The sequence below is a fragment of the Salvelinus namaycush genome, chromosome 7 (assembly GCF_016432855.1).
Source record: "Salvelinus namaycush isolate Seneca chromosome 7, SaNama_1.0, whole genome shotgun sequence".
In the NCBI taxonomy this organism is placed as follows: Eukaryota; Metazoa; Chordata; class Actinopteri; order Salmoniformes; family Salmonidae; genus Salvelinus; species Salvelinus namaycush.
In genome coordinates, this window is record NC_052313.1 from 51,302,559 (window position 1) to 51,327,594 (window position 25,036).

General features: G+C 44.7%; 1 protein-coding gene across 1 annotated transcript in view; it reads left to right on the plus strand.

Annotated features, from left to right (window-relative positions):
- LOC120050820 (dynein regulatory complex protein 11-like) overlaps window positions 1-8,565 on the plus strand; it is a 49,400-nt gene extending 40,835 nt beyond the window's left edge. The window contains exons 16-19 of the mRNA XM_038997350.1: window positions 165-251; window positions 5,198-5,375; window positions 5,977-6,215; window positions 8,416-8,565. Coding sequence (XP_038853278.1) covers window positions 165-251; window positions 5,198-5,375; window positions 5,977-6,215; window positions 8,416-8,565 — 654 coding nt within the window. The remainder of the gene's footprint in view (window positions 1-164; window positions 252-5,197; window positions 5,376-5,976; window positions 6,216-8,415) is intronic.
- Window positions 8,566-25,036: the final 16,471 nt, after the last annotated feature.

Below are 25,036 nucleotides of genomic sequence, written 5' to 3' on the forward strand. Positions count from 1 at the left end.
TTCTTTTGTTTGTGTGTTTGTGTGAGACTGATGTTTCTGCTGGTTAGACTGTTTGTTTTGTTGAGGTTACTAACTTGCCCGTATGGTAGAGAGTTGTTTGAACATTGGCCTTAATGTGTGAAATAAAGAGGTGAAGGTTTCTCTGTGTTGTTCTGCTGTGGCAGGTGGCTCGCCAGCTGCAGCCCTCTGTAATATGGATCGGAGATGCAGAGAAAACCTTTTATAAGAAAGTCCCCAAACTGGAGAAAGAGGTATGTTCTCTACACAACAGCAGCATATCTCAACACCACTGTTCATCTCGGCAACAAAAATAGTCAATCAAATATTCGGCAAACACATATTTTTCAGTGGCAATTGACGAGACTATAACTGACTAAATAGACTCAGAAGAAGAGACTAAATTATCTCTGTGACTAAAATCTGTTGGACTGAACAAGAGTTTTTGGACAGATTGAGAGCTTTTCAGCGATACGTACCATTAATATTAGCAGAACAGATGCCCAGTCCGGTTCTGTTCATGTGTGGGCAGACAGCCTCCGCTCCGGCTCCGCCTCCCATTATACACATTGCGCAGGCGACTCTGTTGCTTCCTCGTAGCTAACAGTCACCACCAGCCTTCTAGTTAGATACCACCCTTTGCCTGGTTAACAAACACAAGATGCTTTACAAAATGAAAAACAAAAGCAGCATTAAGTTTAATAGTAAAACAACAGTCTAGCTATGTTTTTCTCTCCCTTGAGTATAGAAACGTTTTGGAATTTGTAGTCTTGCTCAACACTCACACTTTCCCCACTGCATTTCATAGCCAGGTTCTGTCGCCGACTTCTAGCCAAGTCTCCTTCTTTTCCTCTGAGAAAATGGCCCATTCAGAGTCATTAGCCCTGGTACTGTACTACTTCTACATCTCAATGTGTCTGTGGAACGTTGATAACGATGACCTCAGAGTGACGGAGGTGCAACACATACTACTTTACCAATACTTTACATCTCTGTCTGTCTGTCTGTCTGTCTGTCTGTCTGTCTGTCTGTCTGTCTGTCTGTCTGTCTGTCTGTCTGTCTGTCTGTCTGTCTGTCTGTCTGTCTGTCTGTCTGTCTGTCTGTCTGTCTGTCTGTCTGTCTGTCTGTCTGTCTGTGTCTGTCTGTCTGTCTGTCTGTCTGTCTGTCTGTGTCTGCACTTTTCACTGGCTGTCCCTCAGGTTGTGGCAGGAGGACACATATTTGGCTGCCAAAACTGCACATTTTGGCTTTTCACCCAATAAATATTTGATTTTTTCTTCATATTTTATCATTTCAAATCTTTGTATTGAATTATAGTTTTTGGAAAGAAATATTCTCTTAGGTCTGAGTATTTGTCACAGTGTAATAGGAAATGCAGCTCTGTCTCTACCTCTCCCCTGGAGCAGAGTGAGCACAGCCTGTCCTCTCTGGGCAGCCAGGTTTGTCTGTGACGACCGGTCTCTATAGCCAGACTGTGCTCACTTAGTGTACCTAGTCAGTGTTTTCCTCAGTTTTCTATCAGTCACAGTGGTCAGATAGTCTGCCACCATGTACTGTCTGTTTAGAGCCAAATAGCATTGAAGTTTACGTAGATTTTTTGTGGTGTCTTTCCAATAGGTGATATATTTTTATTTTTGTTTTGTGATGATTTGGTTGGGCCAAATTTGGTTGGGTCAGATTTTCTGAGTGCTGTCCTGAGGCTCTATGTGGTTGGTTTGGGTTAGTGAACTGAGCCTCAGAACCAGCTGGCTGAGGGGACTCTTCTCTTGTTTCATCTCTTGACATTGTAGAGCTGTGTGATGGAATGTTTTGGGGTCACTTGTTTTTCGATGGTTGTAAAATTTGATGGCTCTTTTTTCTATTCGAATGAGGAGGAGGTATTGGCCCAATTCTGCTCTACATGCGTTATTTGGAGTTTTTCTTTGCACTTGCAAAACTCTGCATGCAGTATTTCGATTGGATATTTGTCCCATTTAGTAAATTCATTATTAGAGAGTGGACCCCATACTTCACTGCCATATAGAGCAATTGGTTATATAACTGATTGGAAAATTTTGAGCCAGATTCTAATTGGAATTTCGATTTTGATGTTCCTTTTAATGGCATAGAATGCTCTTCTTGCTTTGTCTCTCAGCTCATTCACAGCCATGTGAAAGCTACCTGTGTTGCTGATATTTAGTCCTAGATATGTGTAGTTTTTGGTGTGTTCTAATAGAACTGTGTCCAAATAGAATTTATATTTGTCATCCTGATTTCCAGACCTTTTTTAGAATATCATTATATGTGTTTTTTTTAGGTTAACGGTCAGAGCCCAGGTCTGACAGAACCTGTGAAGATGATCTCTCTCTCTCTCTCTGTCTCTCTCTCTCTCTGTCTCTGTCTCTCGCTCTCTGTGTCTCTCTCTCTCTCTCTCTCTCTCTCTCTCTCTCTCTCTCTCTCTGTCTCTCTGTCTCTCTCTCTCTGTCTCTCTGTCTCTCTCTCTGTCTCTCTGTCTCTCTCTCTCTCTCTCTGTCTCTCTGTCTCTCTCTCTCTCTCTCTCTCTCTCTCTCTCTCTCTCTGTCTCTATCTGTCTTTCTGTCTCTCTCTCTCTCTGACTCTCTTTGTCTCTGACTCTCTCTGTCTCTCGCGCGCTCTGTCTCTCGCTCGCTCTGTCTCTCTCTGTCTCTCTGTCTGTCTCTGTCTCTGTCTCTGTCTCTCTCTGTCTCTCTGTCTCTGTCTCTCTGTCTCTCTCTGTATCTCTCTGTCTCTGACTCTCGCTCTCTCTGTCTCTCTCTGTCTCTCGCTCGCTCTGTCTCTCGCTCGCTCTGTCTCTCTCTGTCTCTCTGTCTCTCTCTCTCTGTCTCTCTCTCTCTCTCTCTCTCTCTCTCTCTCTGCACTTGTGTGTGCCTGATGATATGTACAGTGCATTCAGAAAGTATTCAGACCCCAATACTTTTTCCACATTTTGTTACGTTACAGCCTTATTCTAAAATAGATGTTTTTTCTCATCAATCTACACACAATATCCCATAATGACAAAGCAAAAACAGTTTTTTTGACATTTTTGCTAATTTATTAAAGATAAAACACTGAAATATGACATTTACATAAGTAAAGACCCTTTACTCAGTACTTTGTTGAAGCACCTTTGGCAGTGATTACAGCCTTGAGTCTTCTTTGGTGTGACGCTACAAGCTTGGCACACCTGTATTTGGGGAGTTTCTCCCATTCTTCTCTGCTGATCCTCTCAAGCTCTGTCAGGTTGGATGGGGAGTGTCGCTGCACATCTATTTTCAGGTCTCTCCAGAGATGTTAGATCGGGTTCAAGTCTGGGCTCTGGCTGGGCCACTCAAGGACATTCAGAGACTTGTCCCAAAGCCACTCCTGCGTTGTCCTGTTGGAAGGTGAACCTTCGCTCGGGTCTGAGGACCTGAGCACACTGGAGCAGGTTTTCATCAAGGATCTCTCTGTACTTTGCTCCGTTCATCTTTCCCTCGATCCTGATTAGTCTCCCAGTCCCTGCCGCTGAAAAACATCCCCACAGCATGATGCTGCCACCACCATGCTTCACTGTAGGAATGGTGCCAGGTTTCCTCCAGACGTGATGCTTGGCATTCAGGCCAAAGAGTTCAATCTTGGTTTCACAAGACCTGAGGATCTTGTTTCTCATGGTCTAAGAGTCATTTAGGTGCCTTTTGACAAACTCCAAGCAGGCTGTCATGTGCCTTTTACTGAGGAGTGGCTTCTGTCTGGCCACTCTACTATAAAGGCCTGATTGGTGGAGTGCTGCAGAGATGGTTGTCCTTCTGGAAGGTTCTCCCATCACCACAGAGGAACTCTGGAGCTCTGTCAGAGTGACAATCGGGTTCTTGGTCATCTCCCTGACCAAGGCCCTTCTCCCTCGATTGCTCAGTTTGTCCGGGCGGCCAGCTCTAGGAAGAGTCTTGTTGGTTCCAAACTTCTTCCATTTAAGAATGAAGGAGGCCACAGTGTTCTTGGGGACCTTCAATGCTGCAGACATTTTTTGGTACCCTTCCCCAGATCTGTGCCTTGACACAATCCTGTCTCAGACAATTCCTTCCACCTCATGGCTTGGTTTTTGCTCTGACATGCACTGTCAACTGTGGGACCTTATATAGACAGGTGTGTGCCTTTCCAAATCATGTCCAATCAATTGAATTTAACACAGGTGGACTTCAATAAAGTTGTAGAAACATCTGAAGGACGATCAATGGAAACAGGATGCACCTGAGCTAAATTTAAAGTCTCAGGGGAAGGGGTCTGGGGTCTGAATACATATGTAAATAAGGTCTGGGTTTTTTCTTGCTTTGTCGTTATGGAGTATTGTGTGTAGATTGGTGAGGAAAAAATTGATTTAATCCATTTTAGAATAAGGCTGTAACGTAACAAAATGTGGAAAAGGGGAAGGGGTCTGAATACTTTCCAGAATGCACTGTATGTAATATCTATGTAGGCTGAATTAAGAATTTATATGGCCAGATAATTGTTATATTTTCTTATATATATGTGTTGGTAGGATAAGGCTATGTCTGTTTGGTCACATAGAAGTCAGTGATGTATGTTTACTATAGGTTAATGAGGCAATGCAAATGTGATGTGGCTAAAATGTGACTATTATTAAAGGGCATTTAGTTGACTAAAATGGCCCACTGTTTTTGTCATTTTGACAATAACTAGACTAAATCATTATTCAATTGACAAAAACTTGACCAAAATGTAATAATATTTTAGTCAAAATGACTAAGACTAGACTAAATGTAAAAAAGAGTCCAGTTATTAGCACTGCTCAAAACTAGCCCTCAACACACTACAGTGCACATTGACAAACAGTGTAATCAAGGGACTTGTTTTGACAATAATGTTTACATAGCAGATTGTCAAGTAACCTTCTCCATTATTTGATTGTTTGTGAATTAACTAAAGTGGGACCCACATCCATTGTTGGGTAACATGGGTTATATGAGATGACAGCTGTAAGCAGTTGAAAATGGGGACATCTTGAATTTACGAACAAGTTTATGCTGCCCTCATGTGGCTGGTCATAACTCTCTAACCCCTCTTCCTTGTTCTCCCTCTCTCTCTCCTCCCTCTCTCTCTATCTCCATCCCTCTCTCCATCTCCCTCTCTCTCCTCTCTCTCCTCTCTCTCTCTCCACTTCCTCTCTTTCTCTCTCCTCTCTCTCTCCTCTCCCCCTCTCTAGATGGAGCCCAAGCGTCTGAAGAAGGACCTAGTAAAGGTGCTGAAGTCCGTGAAGCCTGAGGATCGTGTTCTGGTCATAGGGACGTCCAGGAGGCCCTTTGACGCAGACCTCAAGCCCTTCTGTAAAGTCTATAGGAAGATCATCCTCATCCCCAGACCTGACTACGCCTCCAGACTGGGTGGGTTATCTATAGTAGTCTATATTGGTTTATATTGGTCTATATTGGTTTATATTGGTTTATATTGGTTTATAGTGGTCTGTATTGGTTTATATTGGTTTATAGTGGTCTATAGTGGTCCGTATTGGTCTATATTGGTTTATATTGGTCTATAGTGGTTTATAGTGGTCTATATCGGTTTATAGTGGTCTATAGTGGTCTATAGTGGATTATAGTGGTCTATAGTGGTCTATATTGGTCTATAGTGGTTTATAGTGGTCTATAGTGGTTTATGGTGGTCTATAGTGGTCTATATTGGTTTATAGTGGTTTATAGTTGTCTATACTGGTTTATAGTGGTTTATAGTGGTCTATAGTGGTTTATAGTGGTCTGTAGTGGTCTATATCTAGGCCACCCTGATAGCTATGGACAGACAGAATCTGTGGAGCTTTCATTCCCTAAAGCCACCAGGAATGAGTTGACATGAAAAATACTGGTGGAATGAATTCATATGATAGGCCCACCAGTAAACATGCATCTTTTCAAATAAAATGTTGTATTCATTATCCACTTCTGGTTTGAACTCTAACCTTTCTACCCCTGTCTGTGCTGTGTCCTCCAGTGCTGTGGAGGGAGCTGCTGTGTGGTGGCGGTGCTCGCCTCACCCCCAGCCTGGACCTGAGCTCCCTGGCCAAGGTGACAGACGGCTACACCCAGGGCCACATCCTGCAGGCTGTGAGGCTGGTGCTGACCCCTCGCAGGCTGGCCCAGCAGACTACCAGACCACTGACCGCTGAAGAGTTCATCCCTCCACTGGCCAGACAGGACCCCGTCTACAAAGAGGAGGAGGAGGCCTTTAAGGTTCAGTAGCATCAATCAATGAATCACCTTTGATTTGCATAAATCTTTTTTACATATGTTTATCACCAAAGTGCTCAGTATAGCCTTACTCCCACAGAAAGGAGGCGACAATTGGAAAGCTCCTATGTAGGAGGAAGGAAGGAGGTGTTTTGCCGTTATAACAGTTCAAATGGTCCTCTGTATCTCAGCTGGTAGAGTATGGTCCTCTGTATCTCAGTTGGTAGAGTATGGTCCTCTGTAGTTCAGTTGGTAGAGTATGGTCCTCTGTATCTCAGTTGGTAGAGTATGGTCCTCTGTAGCTCAGTTGGTAGAGTATGGTCCTCTGTAGCTCAGTTGGTAGAGTATGGTCCTCTGTATCTCAGTTGGTAGAGTATGGTCCTCTGTAGCTCAGTTGGTAGAGTATGGTCCTCTGTAGCTCAGTTGGTAGAGCATGGTCCTCTGTATCTCAGTTGGTAGAGCATGGTCCTCTGTATCTCATTTGGTAGAGTATGGTCCTCTGTATCTCAGTTGGTAGAGCATGGTCCTCTGTATCTCAGCTGGTAGAGTATGGTCCTCTGTATCTCAGCTGGTAGAGTATGGTCCTCTGTATCTCAGCTGGTAGAGTATGGTCCTCTGTATCTCAGTTGGTAGAGTATGGTCCTCTGTAGCTCAGTTGGTAGAGCATGGTCCTCTGTATCTCAGTTGGTAGAGTATGGTCCTCTGTATCTCAGCTGGTAGAGTATGGTCCTCTGTATCTCATTTGGTAGAGTATGGTCCTCTGTATCTCAGCTGGTAGAGTATGGTCCTCTGTATCTCAGCTGGTAGAGTATGGTCCTCTGTATCTCAGTTGGTAGAGTATGGTCCTCTGTAGCTCAGTTGGTAGAGTATGGTCCTCTGTATCTCAGTTGGTAGAGTATGGTCCTCTGTATCTCAGCTGGTAGAGTATGGTCCTCTGTATCTCAGTTGGTAGAGTATGGTCCTCTGTATCTCAGCTGGTAGAGTATGGTCCTCTGTATCTCAGTTGGTAGAGCATGGTCCTCTGTATCTCAGCTGGTAGAGTATGGTCCTCTGTATCTCATTTGGTAGAGTATGGTCCTCTGTATCTCAGTTGGTAGAGCATGGTCCTCTGTATCTCAGCTGGTAGAGTATGGTCCTCTGTATCTCAGTTGGTAGAGTATGGTCCTCTGTATCTCATTTGGTAGAGTATGGTCCTCTGTAGCTCAGTTGGTAGAGTATGGTCCTCTGTATCTCAGTTGGTAGAGCATGGTCCTCTGTATCTCAGCTGGTAGAGTATGGTCCTCTGTATCTCAGTTGGTAGAGTATGGTCCTCTGTAACTCAGCTGGTAGAGTATGGTCCTCTGTATCTCAGTTGGTAGAGTATGGCGCTTGCATCTTAGGATAGTGGGTTTGATTCCCGGGACCACACGTATGTAAGAAAGTAATAATATGTAAGTGGCTATGGTTAAAAGCGTCTGCTAAATGGTATATTATTATATTAAAAACATGTTTTGCCTTTGTTGTGCTGATTGGTCTACATCTATTATCATAATCAGATAATCAGATATGAATTCAGTATTATTACTATTATCATTATTTTATTATGAATTCAGTACTATAATCACATATCTTTTCAGTATTATAATCAGATATCAATTCAGTACTATAATCAGATATCAATTCAGTATTATAATCAGATATCAATTCAGTACTATAATCAGATATCAATTCAGTACTATAATCAGATATCTTTTCAGTACTATAATCAGATATCTTTTCAGTATTATAATCAGATATCAATTCAGTACTATAATCAGATATCAATTCAGTATTATAATCAGATATCAATTCAGTATTATAATCAGATATCAATTCAGTATTATAATCAGATATCAATTCAGTACTTTAATCAGATATCAATTCAGTACTTTAATCAGATATCAATTCAGTACTATAACCAGATATCAATTCAGTACTATAATCAGATATCAATTCAGTACTTTAATCAGATATCAATTCAGTACTATAATCAGATATCAATTCAGTACTTTAATCAGATATCAATTCAGTATTATCCGATGAACTCCATATATACATTTGAGAGTCATGCTCCAACAATCACCACATGAGGGTGCTGTGTTCCTACAGTTAGGAAGGAAATGCCACTGTATAACAGGTTTTATTTTCTCCGACTGTGGATTGATGGCTGTGAATGTGTTCCCAGATGTGGTACGGCAAGACACCTTTGGGTAAGAAGAGGGCACGGGCGGCCAAGGCCATCGAGGAGGAGGGAGAGTCGGGCAAGGACAAAGACAAGCGGGGCAGTGGGAAGAAGACAGGGAAAGAAGAGAAAAGCAAGAAGAAAAATAAGTAAATGCCAAAGACAAAAGATATACGTCGTCAACATTGGGGAGGTATACAGATAGGGACTTTCAGGGGATGTGATTTACATTCCTACTTCTTAGATATGATGGACGATACATTTACTACCAGTCTATGACTGTACATGTCATGACAACAGTATAACGGTAACAGTCGATCATGTTATGATCATAATGAAAAAGGTAACTGTTTATCTTGTATGAGACCAGATATAAAATATGTAAAATAAATCATTGTTATCGCAGTGTAAATATTTAAGATGCAAATAAGTGTTCTTGATTTTAGTCCAAATGCATCACAGCAGTATAATTTCATGAGATTCTATTGAGGGGATGTTTATTTTCAGTCTCTGACTATTTTGACCATTAGAAGCTAATTAGCCTTGTTGATGAGCGCTGAGTTGTTTAAACTGGGGGCTCTGAGCTGCAGTGGGAGGGGGGGCGTACTGAGACTCACAAACCCCCCCCAAATACACCCCGTCGCAGCCGAGCCCCAGGCTCCCCTCTCTCCCCTGTCCTGAGACAAATCATCATTAACCATCCCCAGAACCACGAGACCGTGCAACGATGGAGGGATTCCTCTCAAATGTTAGCTGCTAACCGTAATGATACGGATAAATGAATTAATTAAACAAACGGTGCCTTGTATTTCCTGTCCGTCTTCCTTTCTCTCTCTTCTTCTCTCTCCGTCTCTCACTCTCTCTCTCTCTCTCTCCCTTTCTCCTTACCTCAGCCATCGTTGGGTTTGTGTGGCTTCTGTGCCATAAGAGTCTGTTAATTAGCCTGTGTAATTGTCATTGTTGCCAGTTACAGCCAGGGGGCTTCAGGCAGAGAGGCACTGTGCAATGTAGCAGCACCTTGTCCCAGGTCGCCCTGTGTTACTGTTTACACCCAGTTAGCGCTAACAAGCCAGCCTGCCCTGCCAAGCGGCTGACCCACTTCCCGGCCCCAGCAAGCCTCTACTAGCTCCCCAAGGACCAACTACCCCCCCCCCCCCCCCCCTCACTGGCCATCTTTAATCAAGTATTAGTCAATGGGAAACCAGATCCCCATTGTCCACCACAGCATAACCCTAACCTTGCATCTGTACCCCTCTTGTCTTTTGGGTGTCTGTGTCTACCCCCCCCCCCCCCACTCTCTTGTCCCTGTCTTTATTGTCATCCTCTACCTTCCATTTATGTCTGTCTGTCTTTCTCTCACTGTCCCTTCCCATCGCTCTCTCCTTTTCTCTCTTTATCTCTCTATCTCTCTCTTTATCTCTCTATCTCTCTCTTCTTCTTCTCCGTCCCATCTCTCCTCCTGCCAGGTGGGTTTACAGAGCGTGACAAACGCTGTCCCCTTTCCTGCTCCTTGTAGCTTAAACCAACATCTAATTGAATTATTAATGTGTGTGGACCACCGCCTTCTCACCCAAGAAAAGGCCCTTCAGCAGTCTTTTATGTGACGATGAAGCTGTTTTTAACTCCAGTGGTGTTCCCTTTGGGATCTATTTACTGTAGTATGACTGAGGTGAACCACGACGTGTATTTATCCAGAATAACACATTCACAATCTCTTAATGCACAGATAATTAGCAAATGCAGAAAGACAGCATTGTGTTTGGTTAATTGTTCACAGTGTGATGGTTACTAGCGTTAGTATCAGCTGACCTGTATCTCAGACAAACTTATTTATTTGATTTTGCCCATCTTCACCTCTTTCATGCTTCATTTCCTCATTTCCATAAGACTGGATTTCTCTCCGCATTTTTGTGGCGATGATAATTCAGCATTATTTGATTAGATGAATCATTCTTTCATTTCTGTGTTTTGTGATGACAGAGTCAGGGGTGATTCAACCCTGTGGTCATGGCAGTAATATAATCAAGACCTCTGTCGACTCAAGGAGACTTTTAACCATTATTTTGCAATTCCTATTTATGTCCCTGTCTCTTGGCTTGAGGGCCCAGTTCTCCATACACCCATACTTTCTCTCTCAACCCCTGACCTAGTGTTCCTTTTTATGGTGATGTATCCAGTCTTTCCACCCAGTCCTCAGCCAGAGGTGGGAAGAAATGCTGATATGACCTAGAAAATGTTCAGCTCAGGTCCCAGCCCCAGCTCCATTCCTATTCCCAACCCCAACCCCAGCACCAGCCTTCCTCTGTAGCCCAGGGGGAGTGATGCTCTGACAGGCTCATTTGCGGTGCGATCCCCTGGTCTACTGGGGCCCTGTACTGGGACAGAGTGACAGCTAGGAGCTCCCTGGGTGGGAGGGAGACACAGACTCAGGGGGTCCCCCCTCCACCTCACTGCCTGTCACATACTATCACAAAGTTACTATACTCTTTTTCAAGGCAGCATCCACTTTAAAACCATGAAACCTTCAAATAATGTTTGAGATCTTTCCTGTATTCCACTGTTCTATTGTAATAAAATAGATGTATACCATATACATAGACCATACATATACCATATACATAGACCATACATATACATGTATATATCTGGTTGGTTAGTATTATCTGGTTGGTTAGTATTTTCTGGTTGGATAGTATTACCTGGTTGGTTAGTATTATCTGGTTGGATAGTATTATCTGGTTAGTTAGTATTATCTGGTTGGTTAGTATTATCTGGTTGGATAGTATTATCTGGTTAGTTAGTATTATCTGGTTGGTTAGTATTATCCGGTTGGTTAGTATTATCTGGTTGGTTAGTATTACCTGGTTGGTTAGTATTATCTGGTTGGTTAGTATTGTCTGGTTAGTTAGTATTATCTGGTTGGTTAGTATTGTCTGGTTGGATAGTATTATCTGTTTGGTTAGTATTGCCTGGTTGGTTAGTATTATCTGGTTGGTTAGTATTATCTGGTTGGTTAGTATTATCTGGTTGGTTAGTGGTTGGTTCGTATTATCTGGATGGTTCGTATTATCTGGTTGGATAGTATTATCTGGTTGGATAGTATTATCTGATTGGTTAGTATTATTATCTGGTTGGATAGTATTATCTGGTTGGATAGTATTATCTGATTGGTTAGTATTATATGGTTGGTTAGTGGTTGGTTAGTATTATCTGGTTGGCTAGTATTGTCTGGTTGGATAGTATTATCTGGTTGGCTAGTATTGTCTGGTTGGTTAGTATTATCTGGTTGGTTAGTATTGTCTGGTTGGATAGTATTATCTGGTTGGTTAGTATTATATGGTTGGTTAGTATTATATGGTTGGTTAGTGGTTGGTTAGTATTATCTGGATGGTTAGTATTATCTGGTTGGATAGTATTGTCTGGTTGGTTAGTATTATCTGGTTGGTTAGTATTATCTGGTTGGTTAATACTAACCAACCAGATAATACTAACCAACCAGATAATACTATCTGGTTGGTTAGTATTATCGGGTTGGTTAGTATTATCTGGTTGGTTAGTGGTTGGTTAGTATTATCCGGTTGGTTAGTATTATGTGGTGGGTTCGTATTCTCTGGTTGGTTAGAATTATGCGGTTCATGAGTATTATCGGGTTGGTTAGTATTATCTGGTTGGTTAGTGGTTGGTTAGTATTATCCGGTTGGTTAGTATTATGTGGTGGGTTCGTATTCTCTGGTTGGTTAGTATTATGCGGTTCATGAGTATTATGTGATTGGTTAGTATTATCTGGCGTGTTAGTATTATCTGGTTGGTTAGTATTATCTAGTTGGTTAGTATTATGTGCTTGGTAAGTATATGTGATTAGTTAGTATTATCTGGTTGATTAGTATTATCTAGTTGGTTAGTATTATGTGGTTGGTTAGTATTATCTGGTTGGTTAGAATTATCTGGTTGTTATCATCATTGCGTGGTTGGTTAGTATTATCTGGTTGGTTAGTATTATCTGGTTGGTTAGCATTATCTGGTTGGTTAGCATTATCTGTTTTTTATCATTGTGTGGTTGGTTAGTATTATCTGGTTGGTTAGTATTATGTGGTTGTTTAGTATTAGAGTATGTGGTTGGTTAGTATTATCTGGTTGGTTAGTATTATCTGGTTGGTTACAACTATCTGGTTGGTTTGTATTATCTGGTTGGTTAGAATTATCTGGTTGTTATCGTTGTGTGGTTGGTTAGTATTATGTGGTTGGTTAGTATTATGTGGATGGTTAGTATTATGTGGTTTGTTAGTATTATCTGGTTGGTTAGTATTATCTGACTGGTTAGTATTATCTGGTTGGTTAGTAGTATGTGGTGTGTTAGTATTATCTGGTTGGTTAGTATTATGTGGTTGGTTAGCATTATCTGGTTGGTTAGAATTATCTGGTTGTTATCATTGTGGTTGGTTATTATTATCTGGTTGGTTAGTATTACCTGGTTGGTTAGTATTATCTGGTTGGTTAGAATTATCTGGTTGTTATCATTTTGTGGTTGGTTAGTATCATCTGGTTGGTTAGTATTATGTGGTTGGTTAGTATTACAGTATGTGGTTGGTTAGTATTATGTGGTTGGTTAGTATTATGTGGATGGTTAGTATTATGTGGTTTGTTAGTATTATGTGGGTGGTTAGTATTATGTGGGTGGTTAGTATTACCTGGTTGGTTAGTATTATGTGGATGGTTAGTTAGTATTATCTGGTTGGTTAGTATTATCTGGTTGGTTAGTATGATCTGGTTGGTTAGTATGATCGGGTTGGTTAGTGTTATCTGGTTGATTAGTATTACATTATGTGGTTGGTTAGTATGTGGTTGGTTAGTATTATGTGGCTGGTTAGTATTATCTCGCTGGTTAGTATTATGTGGTTGGTTAGTATTATCTGTCTGGTTAGTATTATGTGGTTGGTTAGTGGTTGGTTAGTATTATGTGGTTGGTTAGTATTATGTGGATGGTTAGTATTATGTGGTTTGTTAGTATTATGTGGGTGGTTAGTATTATGTGGGTGGTTAGTATTACCTGGTTGGTTAGTATTATGTGGATGGTTAGTTAGTATTATCTGGTTGGTTAGTATTATCTGGTTGGTTAGTATGATCTGGTTGGTTAGTATGATCGGGTTGGTTAGTGTTATCTGGTTGATTAGTATTACATTATGTGGTTGGTTAGTATGTGGTTGGTTAGTATTATGTGGCTGGTTAGTATTATCTCGCTGGTTAGTATTATGTGGTTGGTTAGTATTATCTGTCTGGTTAGTATTATGTGGTTGGTTAGTGGTTGGTTAGTATTATGTGGTTGGTTAGTGGTTGGTTAGTATTATGTGGTTGGTTAGTAATATGTGGTTTGTTGGTATTACAGTATGTGGTTGGTTAGTATTATGTGGTTGGTTGGTATTATGTGGATGGTTAGTGGTTGGTTAGTATTATGTGGTTGGTTAGTATTATGTGGTTGGTTAGTATTATGTGGTTGGTTGGTATTATCTGGTTGGTTAGTATTATGTGGTTGGTTAGTAATATGTGGTTTGTTGGTATTACAGTATGTAATTGGTTAGTATTATCTGTCTGGTTAGTATTATGTGGTTGGTTAGTATTATGTGATTGGTTAGTGGTTGGTTAGTATTATCTGGTTGGTGAGTATGATCTGGTTGGTTAGTATGATCGGGTTGGTTAGTATTATGTGGATGGTTAGTATTTGGTGATTGGTTAGTTGTTGGTATTACAGTATGTGGTTGGTATTACAGTATGTGGTTGGTTAGTATTATGTGGTTGGTTGGTTAGTATTATCTGGTTGGTTAGTATTATGTGGTTGGTTGGTATTATCTGGTTGGTTAGTATTATGTGGATGGTTAGTATTTGGTGATTGGTTAGTAGTATGTGGTTGGTTAGTATTACTACTTGCATTGAAATTCTTAGCCATATAGAGATATGACTCTGACCAGATCAGAGGTCTGGGGACAGTATTGTTACTGCTGGTTTGGTGACAGAGCAGAGGTCTGGGGACAGTATTGTTACTGCTGGTTTGGTGATGGATCAGAGGTCTGGGGACAGAGATTGTTACTGCTGGTTTGGTGATGGATCAGAGGTCTGGGGACAGTCTTGTTACTGCTGGTTTGTTGACGGATCAGAGGTCTGGGGACAGTATTGTTACTGCTGGTTTGATGACAGATCAGAGGTCTAGGGACAGTATTGTTACTGCTGGTTTGTTGACAGATCAGAGGTCTGGGGACAGTCTTGTTACTGCTGGTTTGGTGACGGATCAGAGGTCTGGGGACAGTATTGTTACTGCTGGTTTGTTGATGGATCAGAGGTCTTGGGACAGTATTGTTACTGCTGGTTTGGTGACAGATCAGAGGTCTAGGGAGAGTATTGTTACTGCTGGTTTGGTGACAGATCAGAGGTCTAGGGACAGTCTTGTTACTGCTGGTTTGATGACAGACCAGAGGTCTGGGGACAGTATTGTTACTGCTGGTTTGGTGACAGATCAGAGGTCTGGGGACAGTCTTGTTACTGCTGGTTTGATGACAGATCAGAGGTCTGGGGACAGTCTTGTTACTGCTGGTTTGGTGATGGATCAGTGGTCTAGGGACAGTATTGTTACTGCTGGTTTGTTGATGGATCAGAGGTCTGGGGACAGTCTTGTTACTGCTGGTTTGGTGACGGATCAGAGGTCTGGGGACAGTATTGTTACTGCTGGTTTGATAACAGATCAGAGGTCTGTGGACAGTATTGTTACTACTGGTTTGATAACAGATCAGAGGTCTAGGGACAGTATTGTTACTACTGGTTTGATAACAGATCAGAGGTCTGGGGACAGTATTGTTACTGCTGGTTTGATAACAGATCAGAGGTCTGGGGACAGTATTGTTACTGCTGGTTTGATAACAGATCAGAGGTCTGGGGACAGTATTGTTACTGCTGGTTTGATAACAGATCAGAGGTCTGGGGACAGTATTGTTACTGCTGGTTTGATAACAGATCAGAGGTCTGGGGACAGTCTTGTTACTGCTGGTTTGATAACAGATCAGAGGTCTGGGGACAGTCTTGTTACTGCTGGTTTGGTGACAGATCAGAGGTCTTGGGACAGTCTTGTTACTGCTGGTTTGATAACAGATCAGAGGTCTGGGGACAGTCTTGTTACTGCTGGTTTGATAACAGATCAGAGGTCTGGGGACAGTATTGTTACTGCTGGTTTGATAACAGATCAGAGGTCTAGGGACAGTTTTGTTACTGCTGGTTTGATAACAGATCAGAGGTCTGGGGACAGTCTTGTTACTGTTGGTTTGATAACAGATCAGAGGTCTGGGGACAGTCTTGTTACTGATGGTTTGATAACAGATCAGAGGTCTGGGGACAGTCTTGTTACTGCTGGTTTGGTGATGGATCAGAGGTCTGGGGACAGTCTTGTTACTGCTGGTTTGGTGACAGATCAGAGGTCTGGGGACAGTCTTGTTACTGCTGGTTTGATAACAGATCAGAGGTCTGGGGACAGTCTTGTTACTGCTGGTTTGATAACAGATCAGAGGTCTGGGGACAGTATTGTTACTGCTGGTTTGATAACAGATCAGAGGTCTAGGGACAGTCTTGTTACTGCTGGTTTGATAACAGATCAGAGGTCTGGGGACAGTCTTGTTACTGTTGGTTTGATAACAGATCAGAGGTCTGGGGACAGTCTTGTTACTGATGGTTTGATAACAGATCAGAGGTCTGGGGACAGTCTTGTTACTGCTGGTTTGGTGACAGAACAGAGGTCTGGGGACAGTCTTGTTACTGCTGGTTTGATAACAGATCAGAGGTCTGGGGACAGTCTTGTTACTGATGGTTTGATAACAGATCAGAGGTCTGGGGACAGTCTTGTTACTGCTGGTTTGGTGACGGATCAGAGGTCTGGGGACAGTCTTGTTACTGCTGGTTTGGTGACAGATCAGAGGTCTGGGGACAGTCTTGTTACTGCTGGTTTGATAACAGATCAGAGGTCTGGGGACAGTATTGTTACTGCTGGTTTGGTGACAGATCAGAGGTCTGAGGACAGTCTTGTTACTGCTGGTTTGATAACAGATCAGAGGTCTGGGGACAGTATTGTTACTGCTGGTTTGATAACAGATCAGAGGTCTGGGGACAGTATTGTTACTGCTGGTTTGGTGACAGATCAGAGGTCTGAGGACAGTATTGTTACTACTGGTTTGATAACAGATCAGAGGTCTTGTGACAGTATTGTTACTGCTGGTTTGATAACAGATCAGAGGTATAGGACAGTATTGTTACTGCTGGTTTGGTGATGGATCAGAGGTCTGGGGACAGTATTGTTACTGCTGGTTTGGTGATGGATCAGAGGTCTGGGGACAGTATTGTTACTGCTGGTTTGTTGATGGATCAGAGGTCTGGGGACAGTATTGTTACTGCTGGTTTGTTGATGGATCAGAGGTCTGGGGACAGTATTGTTACTACTGGTTTGGTGATGGATCAGAGGTCTGGGGACAGAGATTGTTACTGCTGGTTTGGTGATGGATCAGAGGTCTGGGGACATTATTGTTACTGCTGGTTTGTTGATGGATCAGAGGTCTGGGGACATTATTGTTACTACTGGTTTGTTGATGGATCAGAGGTCTGGGGACAGTATTGTTACTACTGGTTTGGTGATGGATCAGAGGTCTGGGGACAGTATTGTTACTGCTGGTTTGGTGATGGATCAGAGGTCTGGGGACAGAGATTGTTACTGCTGGTTTGGTGATGGATCAGAGGTCTGGGGACAGTATTGTTACTGCTGGTTTGGTGATGGATCAGAGGTCTGGGGACAGAGATTGTTACTACTGGTTTGGTGATGGATCAGAGGTCTGGGGACAGTATTGTTACTGCTGGTTTGGTGATGGATCAGAGGTCTGGGGACAGTATTGTTACTACTGGTTTGGTGATGGATCAGAGGTCTGGGGACAGAGATTGTTACTGCTGGTTTGGTGATGGATCAGAGGTCTGGGGACAGAGATTGTTACTGCTGGTTTGGTGATGGATCAGAGGTCTGGGGACAGAGATTGTTACTACTGGTTTGGTGATGGATCAGAGGTCTGGGGACAGTATTGTTACTTCTGGTTTGGTGACAGATCAGAGGTCTGGGGACAGTATTGTTACTACTGGTTTGGTGATGGATCAGAGGTCTGGGGACAGTATTGTTACTACTGGTTTGGTGACAGATCAGAGGTCTGGGGACAGTATTGTTACTGCTGGTTTGGTGACAGATCAGAGGTCTAGCGACAGTATTGTTACTGCTGGTTTGATAACAGATCAGAGGTCTGGGGACAGAGATTGATTGGTTGTAACACTTATCTGTTGTTGTTATGGCCTCCAGTCCAAGGACATTAGCCCTCCCTCTACAGGCCCACAACCTCCCTGTGTGTCTCTCTCTGTTTACCTCTCTCTCTTTATCTCTCTCTCCCTGTGTGTGTGTGTGTGTGTGTGTGTGTGTGTGTGTGTGTGTGTGTGTGTGTGTGTGTGTGTGTGTGTGTGTGTGTGTGTGTGTGTGTGTGTGTGTGTGTGTGTGTGTGTGTGTGTGTGTGTGTGTGTGTGTGTGTGTGTGTGTCACAGCAAGTATAGTCACACACTCCATCGTGTTGGCGGGGAGGGGAGAACTGCTTACCTCAATTCCAGAATAATTATGGAGTGGAAAAAAAGAACAATTAGCCAGCTGGGTATTATAAAACAAAGCAATTAATGTTATGCTAATAAGTCGGATTTCCAGCAATTGTCGATCATTTGCTAATCATTCGTTAATTAGTCTGACTTTTTAGTGCATCAATTTATGAGAGATTAATGAACAGACAGATTCTGGTATTTAACAAACTCTCTCGGCAGCAGTTGAGAGTTCTGTTCCTTCCTGCTGTGATCGTAATTGCTGTTATGAAAAGTCAAACTCCATTGAGACACTTTTACAACCATGTCCTCTAGTGTATCATATTCCTGGGAAAACATGAGGTCTCTGGGACAACTCATGAGGTCTCTGGGACAACACGAGGTCTCTGGGACAACATGAGGTCTCTGGGACAACTCATGAGGTCTCTGGGACAACACACGAGGTCTCTGGGACAACACGAGCTCTCTGGGACAACACGAGGTCTCTGGGACAACACACGAGATCTCTGGGACAACACATGAGGTCTCTGTGGCAAAACGAGGTCTCTGGGACAACACACGAGGTCTCTGGGACAACACACAAGGTCTCTGTGGCAAAACGAGATCTCTGGGACAACACACGAGGTCTCTGGGACAACACGAGCTCTCTGGGACAACACGAGGTCTCTGGGAGAACACACGAGATCTCTGGGACAACACACGAGATCTCTGGGACAACACATGAGGTCTCTGTGGCAAAACGAGGTCTCTTGGACAACACACGAGATCTCTGGGACAACACACGAGGTCTCTGGGACAACACACGAGGTCTCTGGGACAACACACGAGGTCTCTGGGACAACACACGAGGTCTCTGGGACAACACGAGGTCTCTGGGACAGCACACGAGGTCTCTGGGACAACACAAGGTCTCTGGGACAACACACGAGGTCTCTGTGGCAAAACGAGGTCTCTTGGACAACACACGAGATCTCTGGGACAACACACGAGGTCTCTGGGACAACACACGAGATCTCTGGGACAACACACGAGGTCTCTGGGACAACACATGAGGTCTCTGGGACAACACACAAGGTCTCTGGGACAACACACAAGGTCTCTGGGACAACACGAGGTCTCTGGGACAACACACGAGGTCTCTGGGACAACACACGAGGTCTCTGGGACAACACACGAGGTCTCTGGGACAACACAAGGTCTCTGGGACAACACGAGGTCTCTGGGACAACACATGAGGTCTCTGGGACAACACATGAGGTCTCTGGGACAGCACACGAGGTCTCTGGGACAGCACACGAGGTCTCTGGGACAGCACACGAGATCTCTGGGACAGCACACGAGGTCTCTGGGACAACACACGAGGTCTCTGGGACAGCACACGAGATCTCTGGGACAGCACACGAGGTCTCTGGGACAACACACGAGGTCTCTGGGACAACACACGAGGTCTCTGGGACAACACACGAGGTCTCTGGGACAACACATGAGGTCTCTGGGACAACACACGAGGTCTCTGGGACAACACACGAGGTCTCTGGGACAACACACGAGGTCTCTGGGACAACACACGAGGTCTCTGGGACAACACACGAGGTCTCTGGGACAACACGAGGTCTCTGGGACAACACGAGGTCTCTGGGACAGCACACGAGGTCTCTGGGACAACACACGAGGTCTCTGGGACAACACGAGGTCTCTGGGACAACACGAGGTCTCTGGGACAACACACGAGGTCTCTGGGACAACACACGAGATCTCTGGGACAACACGAGGTCTCTGGGACAACACGAGGTCTCTGGAACAACACACGAGGTCTCTGGGACAACACACGAGGTCTCTGGGACAACACACGAGGTCTCTGGGACAACACACGAGGTCTCTGGGACAACACACGAGGTCTCTGGGACAACACACGAGGTCTCTGGGACAACACGAGGTCTCTGGGACAACACGAGGTCTCTGGGACAACACACGAGGTCTCTGGGACAGCACACGAGGTCTTTGGGACAACACGAGGTCTCTGGGACAACACGAGGTCTCTGGGACAACACGAGGTCTCTGGGACAACACGAGGTCTCTGGGACAACACATGAGGTCTCTTGGACAACACGAGGTCTCTGGGACAACACGAGGTCTCTGGGACAACACGAGGTCTCTGGGACAACACGAGGTCTCTGGGACAACACACGAGGTCTCTGGGACAACACACGAGGTCTCTGGGACAACACACGAGATCTCTGGGACAACACGAGGTCTCTGGGACAACACACGAGGTCTCTGGGACAACACACGAGGTCTCTGGGACAACACACGAGGTCTCTGGGACAACACACGAGGTCTCTGGGACAACACACGAGGTCTCTGGGACAACACGAGGTCTCTGGGACAACACGAGGTCTCTGGGACAACACATGAGGTCTCTGGGACAGCACACGAGGTCTCTGGGACAACACACGAGGTCTCTGGGACAACACACGAGGTCTCTGGGACAACACACGAGGTCTCTGGGACAACACACGAGGTCTCTGGGACAACACACGAGGTCTCTGGGACAACGTAAACCTTCAGCGACAGCAGCGTAATGCTCACTATCTAGCCTACGTTTCATTACTGTGGGATCCTCTAACTCTAAGATACTGTATGTCCTTTTTTCCGAGATTCAACTAGGTTGTTTGTCACATTAAATGTGTTAATGAGGATGATTGCTTGCTTGCTTTCTCTCCTTGGGGACAGCCATGCAGGTCTGGGATGGAATTGAATTTCAGATGTTGAGTGGGATGAAGGTCCCTCACTCCCCTTTCCCCTCGGTGATAGTCTTATTACCATCCTGCTCTCTCCTATGACAGATCATTTCCATAGTCCTGGGGTGCCTGGTCTCATCCACTGGGATCATTTACCTTGCCCTGGGTCATACACACTGAAAAGAAGACACTATAACAAAATAATGTTTACGGTAGGAAATGAAAAGAAACCCATCTGCATATAAAAAATATAATTGAATTGCTGCAAGGGACACATGTTCTTCTTGACGTATCCCAGAAACCTGCCTATAGGGCCTTTAGCATGTTGAGTAGACAGGCCTTCATCACAGTGGTTTAGTTGGACAAGTAGGGCTAGGATGACACCAGAACTTAGAGACCACAGACCCTGCACTGAGAAAGAGGGAGAGAGATAGAGGGAGAGAGAGTGAGAAAGAGAGGGATAGGGAGAGAGAGAGAGAGAGGGATAGGGAGGGAGAGAGAGAGAGAGTAAGAAAGAGAGGGATAGGGAGAGAGAGAGGTATAGGGAGGGAGAGAGAGAGAGTGAGAAAGAGAGGGAGAGGGAGGGAGAGAGAGAGAGAGAGTGAGAAAGAGAGGGATAGGGAGAGAGAGAGAGAGCAAAAGCATTTAGTCCAGCTCTTTTAAATACCTGTAGAAGGCTATCAGTAAGGGTTAGTAAGCTTCACTGGGTCCTGGGTCACACAGAGCAACCAGACCTTTTGTTGTGAGACGGTTTGTGTTTCTGAACCAGATGAAGACGCCATTAAACCCCAGATGTTCCACTCCTCAATTACACTGCGTCAGGCCGCGCTAATTGGCGTCCGTCCAGCGAAGGTCACAGCTCCAGCAGGGCACTTTGGGAAATCACAGGGCCGCCGCGGCCCTCATGGGCAGGGGTGGGACGGCTGGGACGGAGTTAATTTGAATGTATATTTTTATGGCTGTCCAAAACAGAAGCTCGTGGTAATTATCTACATAGCTTCCTCCTCCCCCTCTCTCTGAGGCGGTGTCTTTTCTTCCCCAGCCCAAGGTAGCAGTAAACTCCAGGAAAATAGACAACTCATGCTAATTGCCCAGGACACCACAACCCACCATTTGACTCCTGGAAGACAGACAACCCATGTCGTTAGCCCAGGACACCACAACCCACCATTTGACTCCTGGAAGACAGACAACCCATGTCGTTAGCCCAGGACACCACAACCCACCATTTGACTCCTGGAAGACAGACAACCCATGTCGTTAGCCCAGGACACCACAACCCACCATTTGACTCCTGGAAGACAGACAACCCATGTCGTTAGCCCAGGACACCACAACCCACCATTTGACTCCTGGAAGACAGACAACCCATGTCGTTAGCCCAGGACACCACAACCCACCATTTGACTCCTGGAAGACAGACAACCCATGTCGTTAGCCCAGGACACCATTGGATTGTGTTCACCCCACCATTTTCATTTTGACACTGTAATAGAAAGTGTCGTCTGTCTTTAATAACTGTATTAGTAAAAGTGTTTGTCTTCTCCCCTCATGACATCACAGGTCATGTGTTACCTGTGTGACATCACATGGAGCTACTGTATAGTGACATCATTACATCATGTTCAGACGGTCCATATTGGTCCATACTGGGGCAGTGTGAGGGAAATACTACTGTATAGTGACATCATTACATCATGTTCAGACGGTCCATACTGGGGCAGTGTGAGGGAAATACTACTGTATAGTGACATCATTACATCATGTTCAGACGGTCCATATTGGTCCATACTGGGGCAGTGTGAGGGAAATACTACTGTATAGTGACATCATTACATCATGTTCAGACGGTCCATATTGGTCCATACTGGGGCAGTGTGAGGGAAATACTACTGTATAGTGACATCATTACATCATGTTCAGACGGTCCATATTGGTCCATACTGGGGCAGTGTGAGGGAAATACTACTGTATAGTGACATCATTACATCATGTTCAGACGGTCCATATTGGTCCATACTGGGGCAGTGTGAGGGAAATACTACTGTATAGTGACATCATTACATCATGTTCAGACGGTCCATATTGGTCCATACTGGGGCAGTGTGAGGGAAATACTACTGTATAGTGACATCATTACATCATGTTCAGACGGTCCATATTGGTCCATACTGGGGCAGTGTGAGGGAAATACTACTGTATAGTGACATCATTACATCATGTTCAGACAGTCCATATTGGTCCATACTGGGGCAGTGTGAGGGAAATACTACTGTATAGTGACATCATTACATCATGTTCAGACGGTCCATATTGGTCCATACTGGGGCAGTGTGAGGGAAATACTACTGTATAGTGACATCATTACATCATGTTCAGACGGTCCATATTGGTCCATACTGGGGCAGTGTGAGGGAAATACTACTGTATAGTGACATCATTACATCATGTTCAGACGGTCCATATTGGTCCATACTGGGGCAGTGTGAGGGAAATACTACTGTATAGTGACATCATTACATCATGTTCAGACAGTCCATATTGGTCCATACTGGGGCAGTGTGAGGGAAATACTACTGTATAGTGACATCATTACATCATGTTCAGACGGTCCATATTGGTCCATACTGGGGCAGTGTGAGGGAAATACTATTGTATAGTGACATCATTACATCATGTTCAGACGGTCCATATTGGTCCATACTGGGGCAGTGTGAGGGAAATACTACTGTATCTTTTTGAACGAGACAGGGAAAACTGAATCGTGTTTAAATTCATCCCAGATATGACACAGAAACCTTTGTCTCTTGAAATCGTTCCTTAGCCTGCACTGTGTTTATCAAGGTTACTATAGCAGCCTATATAGGATACAGCTTCATATTATCCTCACCTCAATCCCCTATATGTCCTCCCACCCGTCTCTGCATCATCAGAACCCTCATCCACCGTAACCTTGACACCCTGATGTGATGTCATCATGGAGGGATCATGGGCCCAATCACCTTGGTGACCTTGACCAGTCATCGTCATTACATCTCCACGTCTTCTGTCACGTATCATGTAGAGGAGACACCTTCAATCCTCCCACACATACATGCACACGCTCACACAGACACACGCTCATACAGACACACGCGCATACAGACACACGCTCATACAAACACACGCTCACACAGACACCCGCTCACACAGACACACGCTCACACAGACACACGCTCACACAGACACACGCTCATACAGACACACGCTCATACCGACACACGCTCACACAGACACACGCTCATACAGACACACGCTCATACAGACACACACTCACACAGAACACACGCTCACACACTCACACAAACACCCGCTCACACAGACACACGCTCACAAATACAAACGCTCACACAGACACCCGCTCACACAGACACCCGCTCACACAGACATACGCTCACACAGACACACGCTCACACAGACACCCGCTCATACAGACACACACTCATACAGACACAAGCTCACAATCATAAGTTAAAATAAACGGTGTCTTAAGTATGAAGGTATGAACATGGACTTTTATAACATTTGAAATTCACACAATAGAATGTTGTGAAGGTCCAGTTGAAAACGCACCATTAACCATCTCATTGGGACTATTCTAGTGCACAGCCAGACAGACCAGCCTCGCTAGCTCTTTTTGAAGCCTCTCTCTTGAAGCTGAAGAGACAAGATGTCTTGCTGGGAATCATCCGGTTTGTGCAGCTTTGATCTGAATTCTAAGACAATACACTGGTCCTACAAAATACAGACAGACAGGGAGGTGGGGAGACAGACAGGGAGGTGGGGAGACAGACAGGGAGGCGGGGAGACAGACAGGGAGTGGGGAGACAGACAGGGAGGCGGGGAGACAGACAGGGAGTGGGGAGACAGACAGGGAGGCGGGGAGACAGACAGGGAGGCGGGGAGACAGACAGGGAGGCGGGGAGACAGACAGGGAGGCGGGGAGACAGACAGGGAGTGGGGAGACAGACAGGGAGGCGGGGAGACAGACAGGGAGGCGGGGAGACAGACAGGGAGTGGGGAGACAGACAGGGAGCGGGGAGACAGACAGGGAGGCGGGGAGACAGACAGGGAGGCGGGGAGACAGACAGGGAGTGGGGAGACAGACAGGGAGCGGGGAGACAGACAGGGAGCGGGGAGACAGACAGGGAGGCGGGGAGACAGACAGGGAGGAGGGGAGACAGACAGGGAGCCGGGGA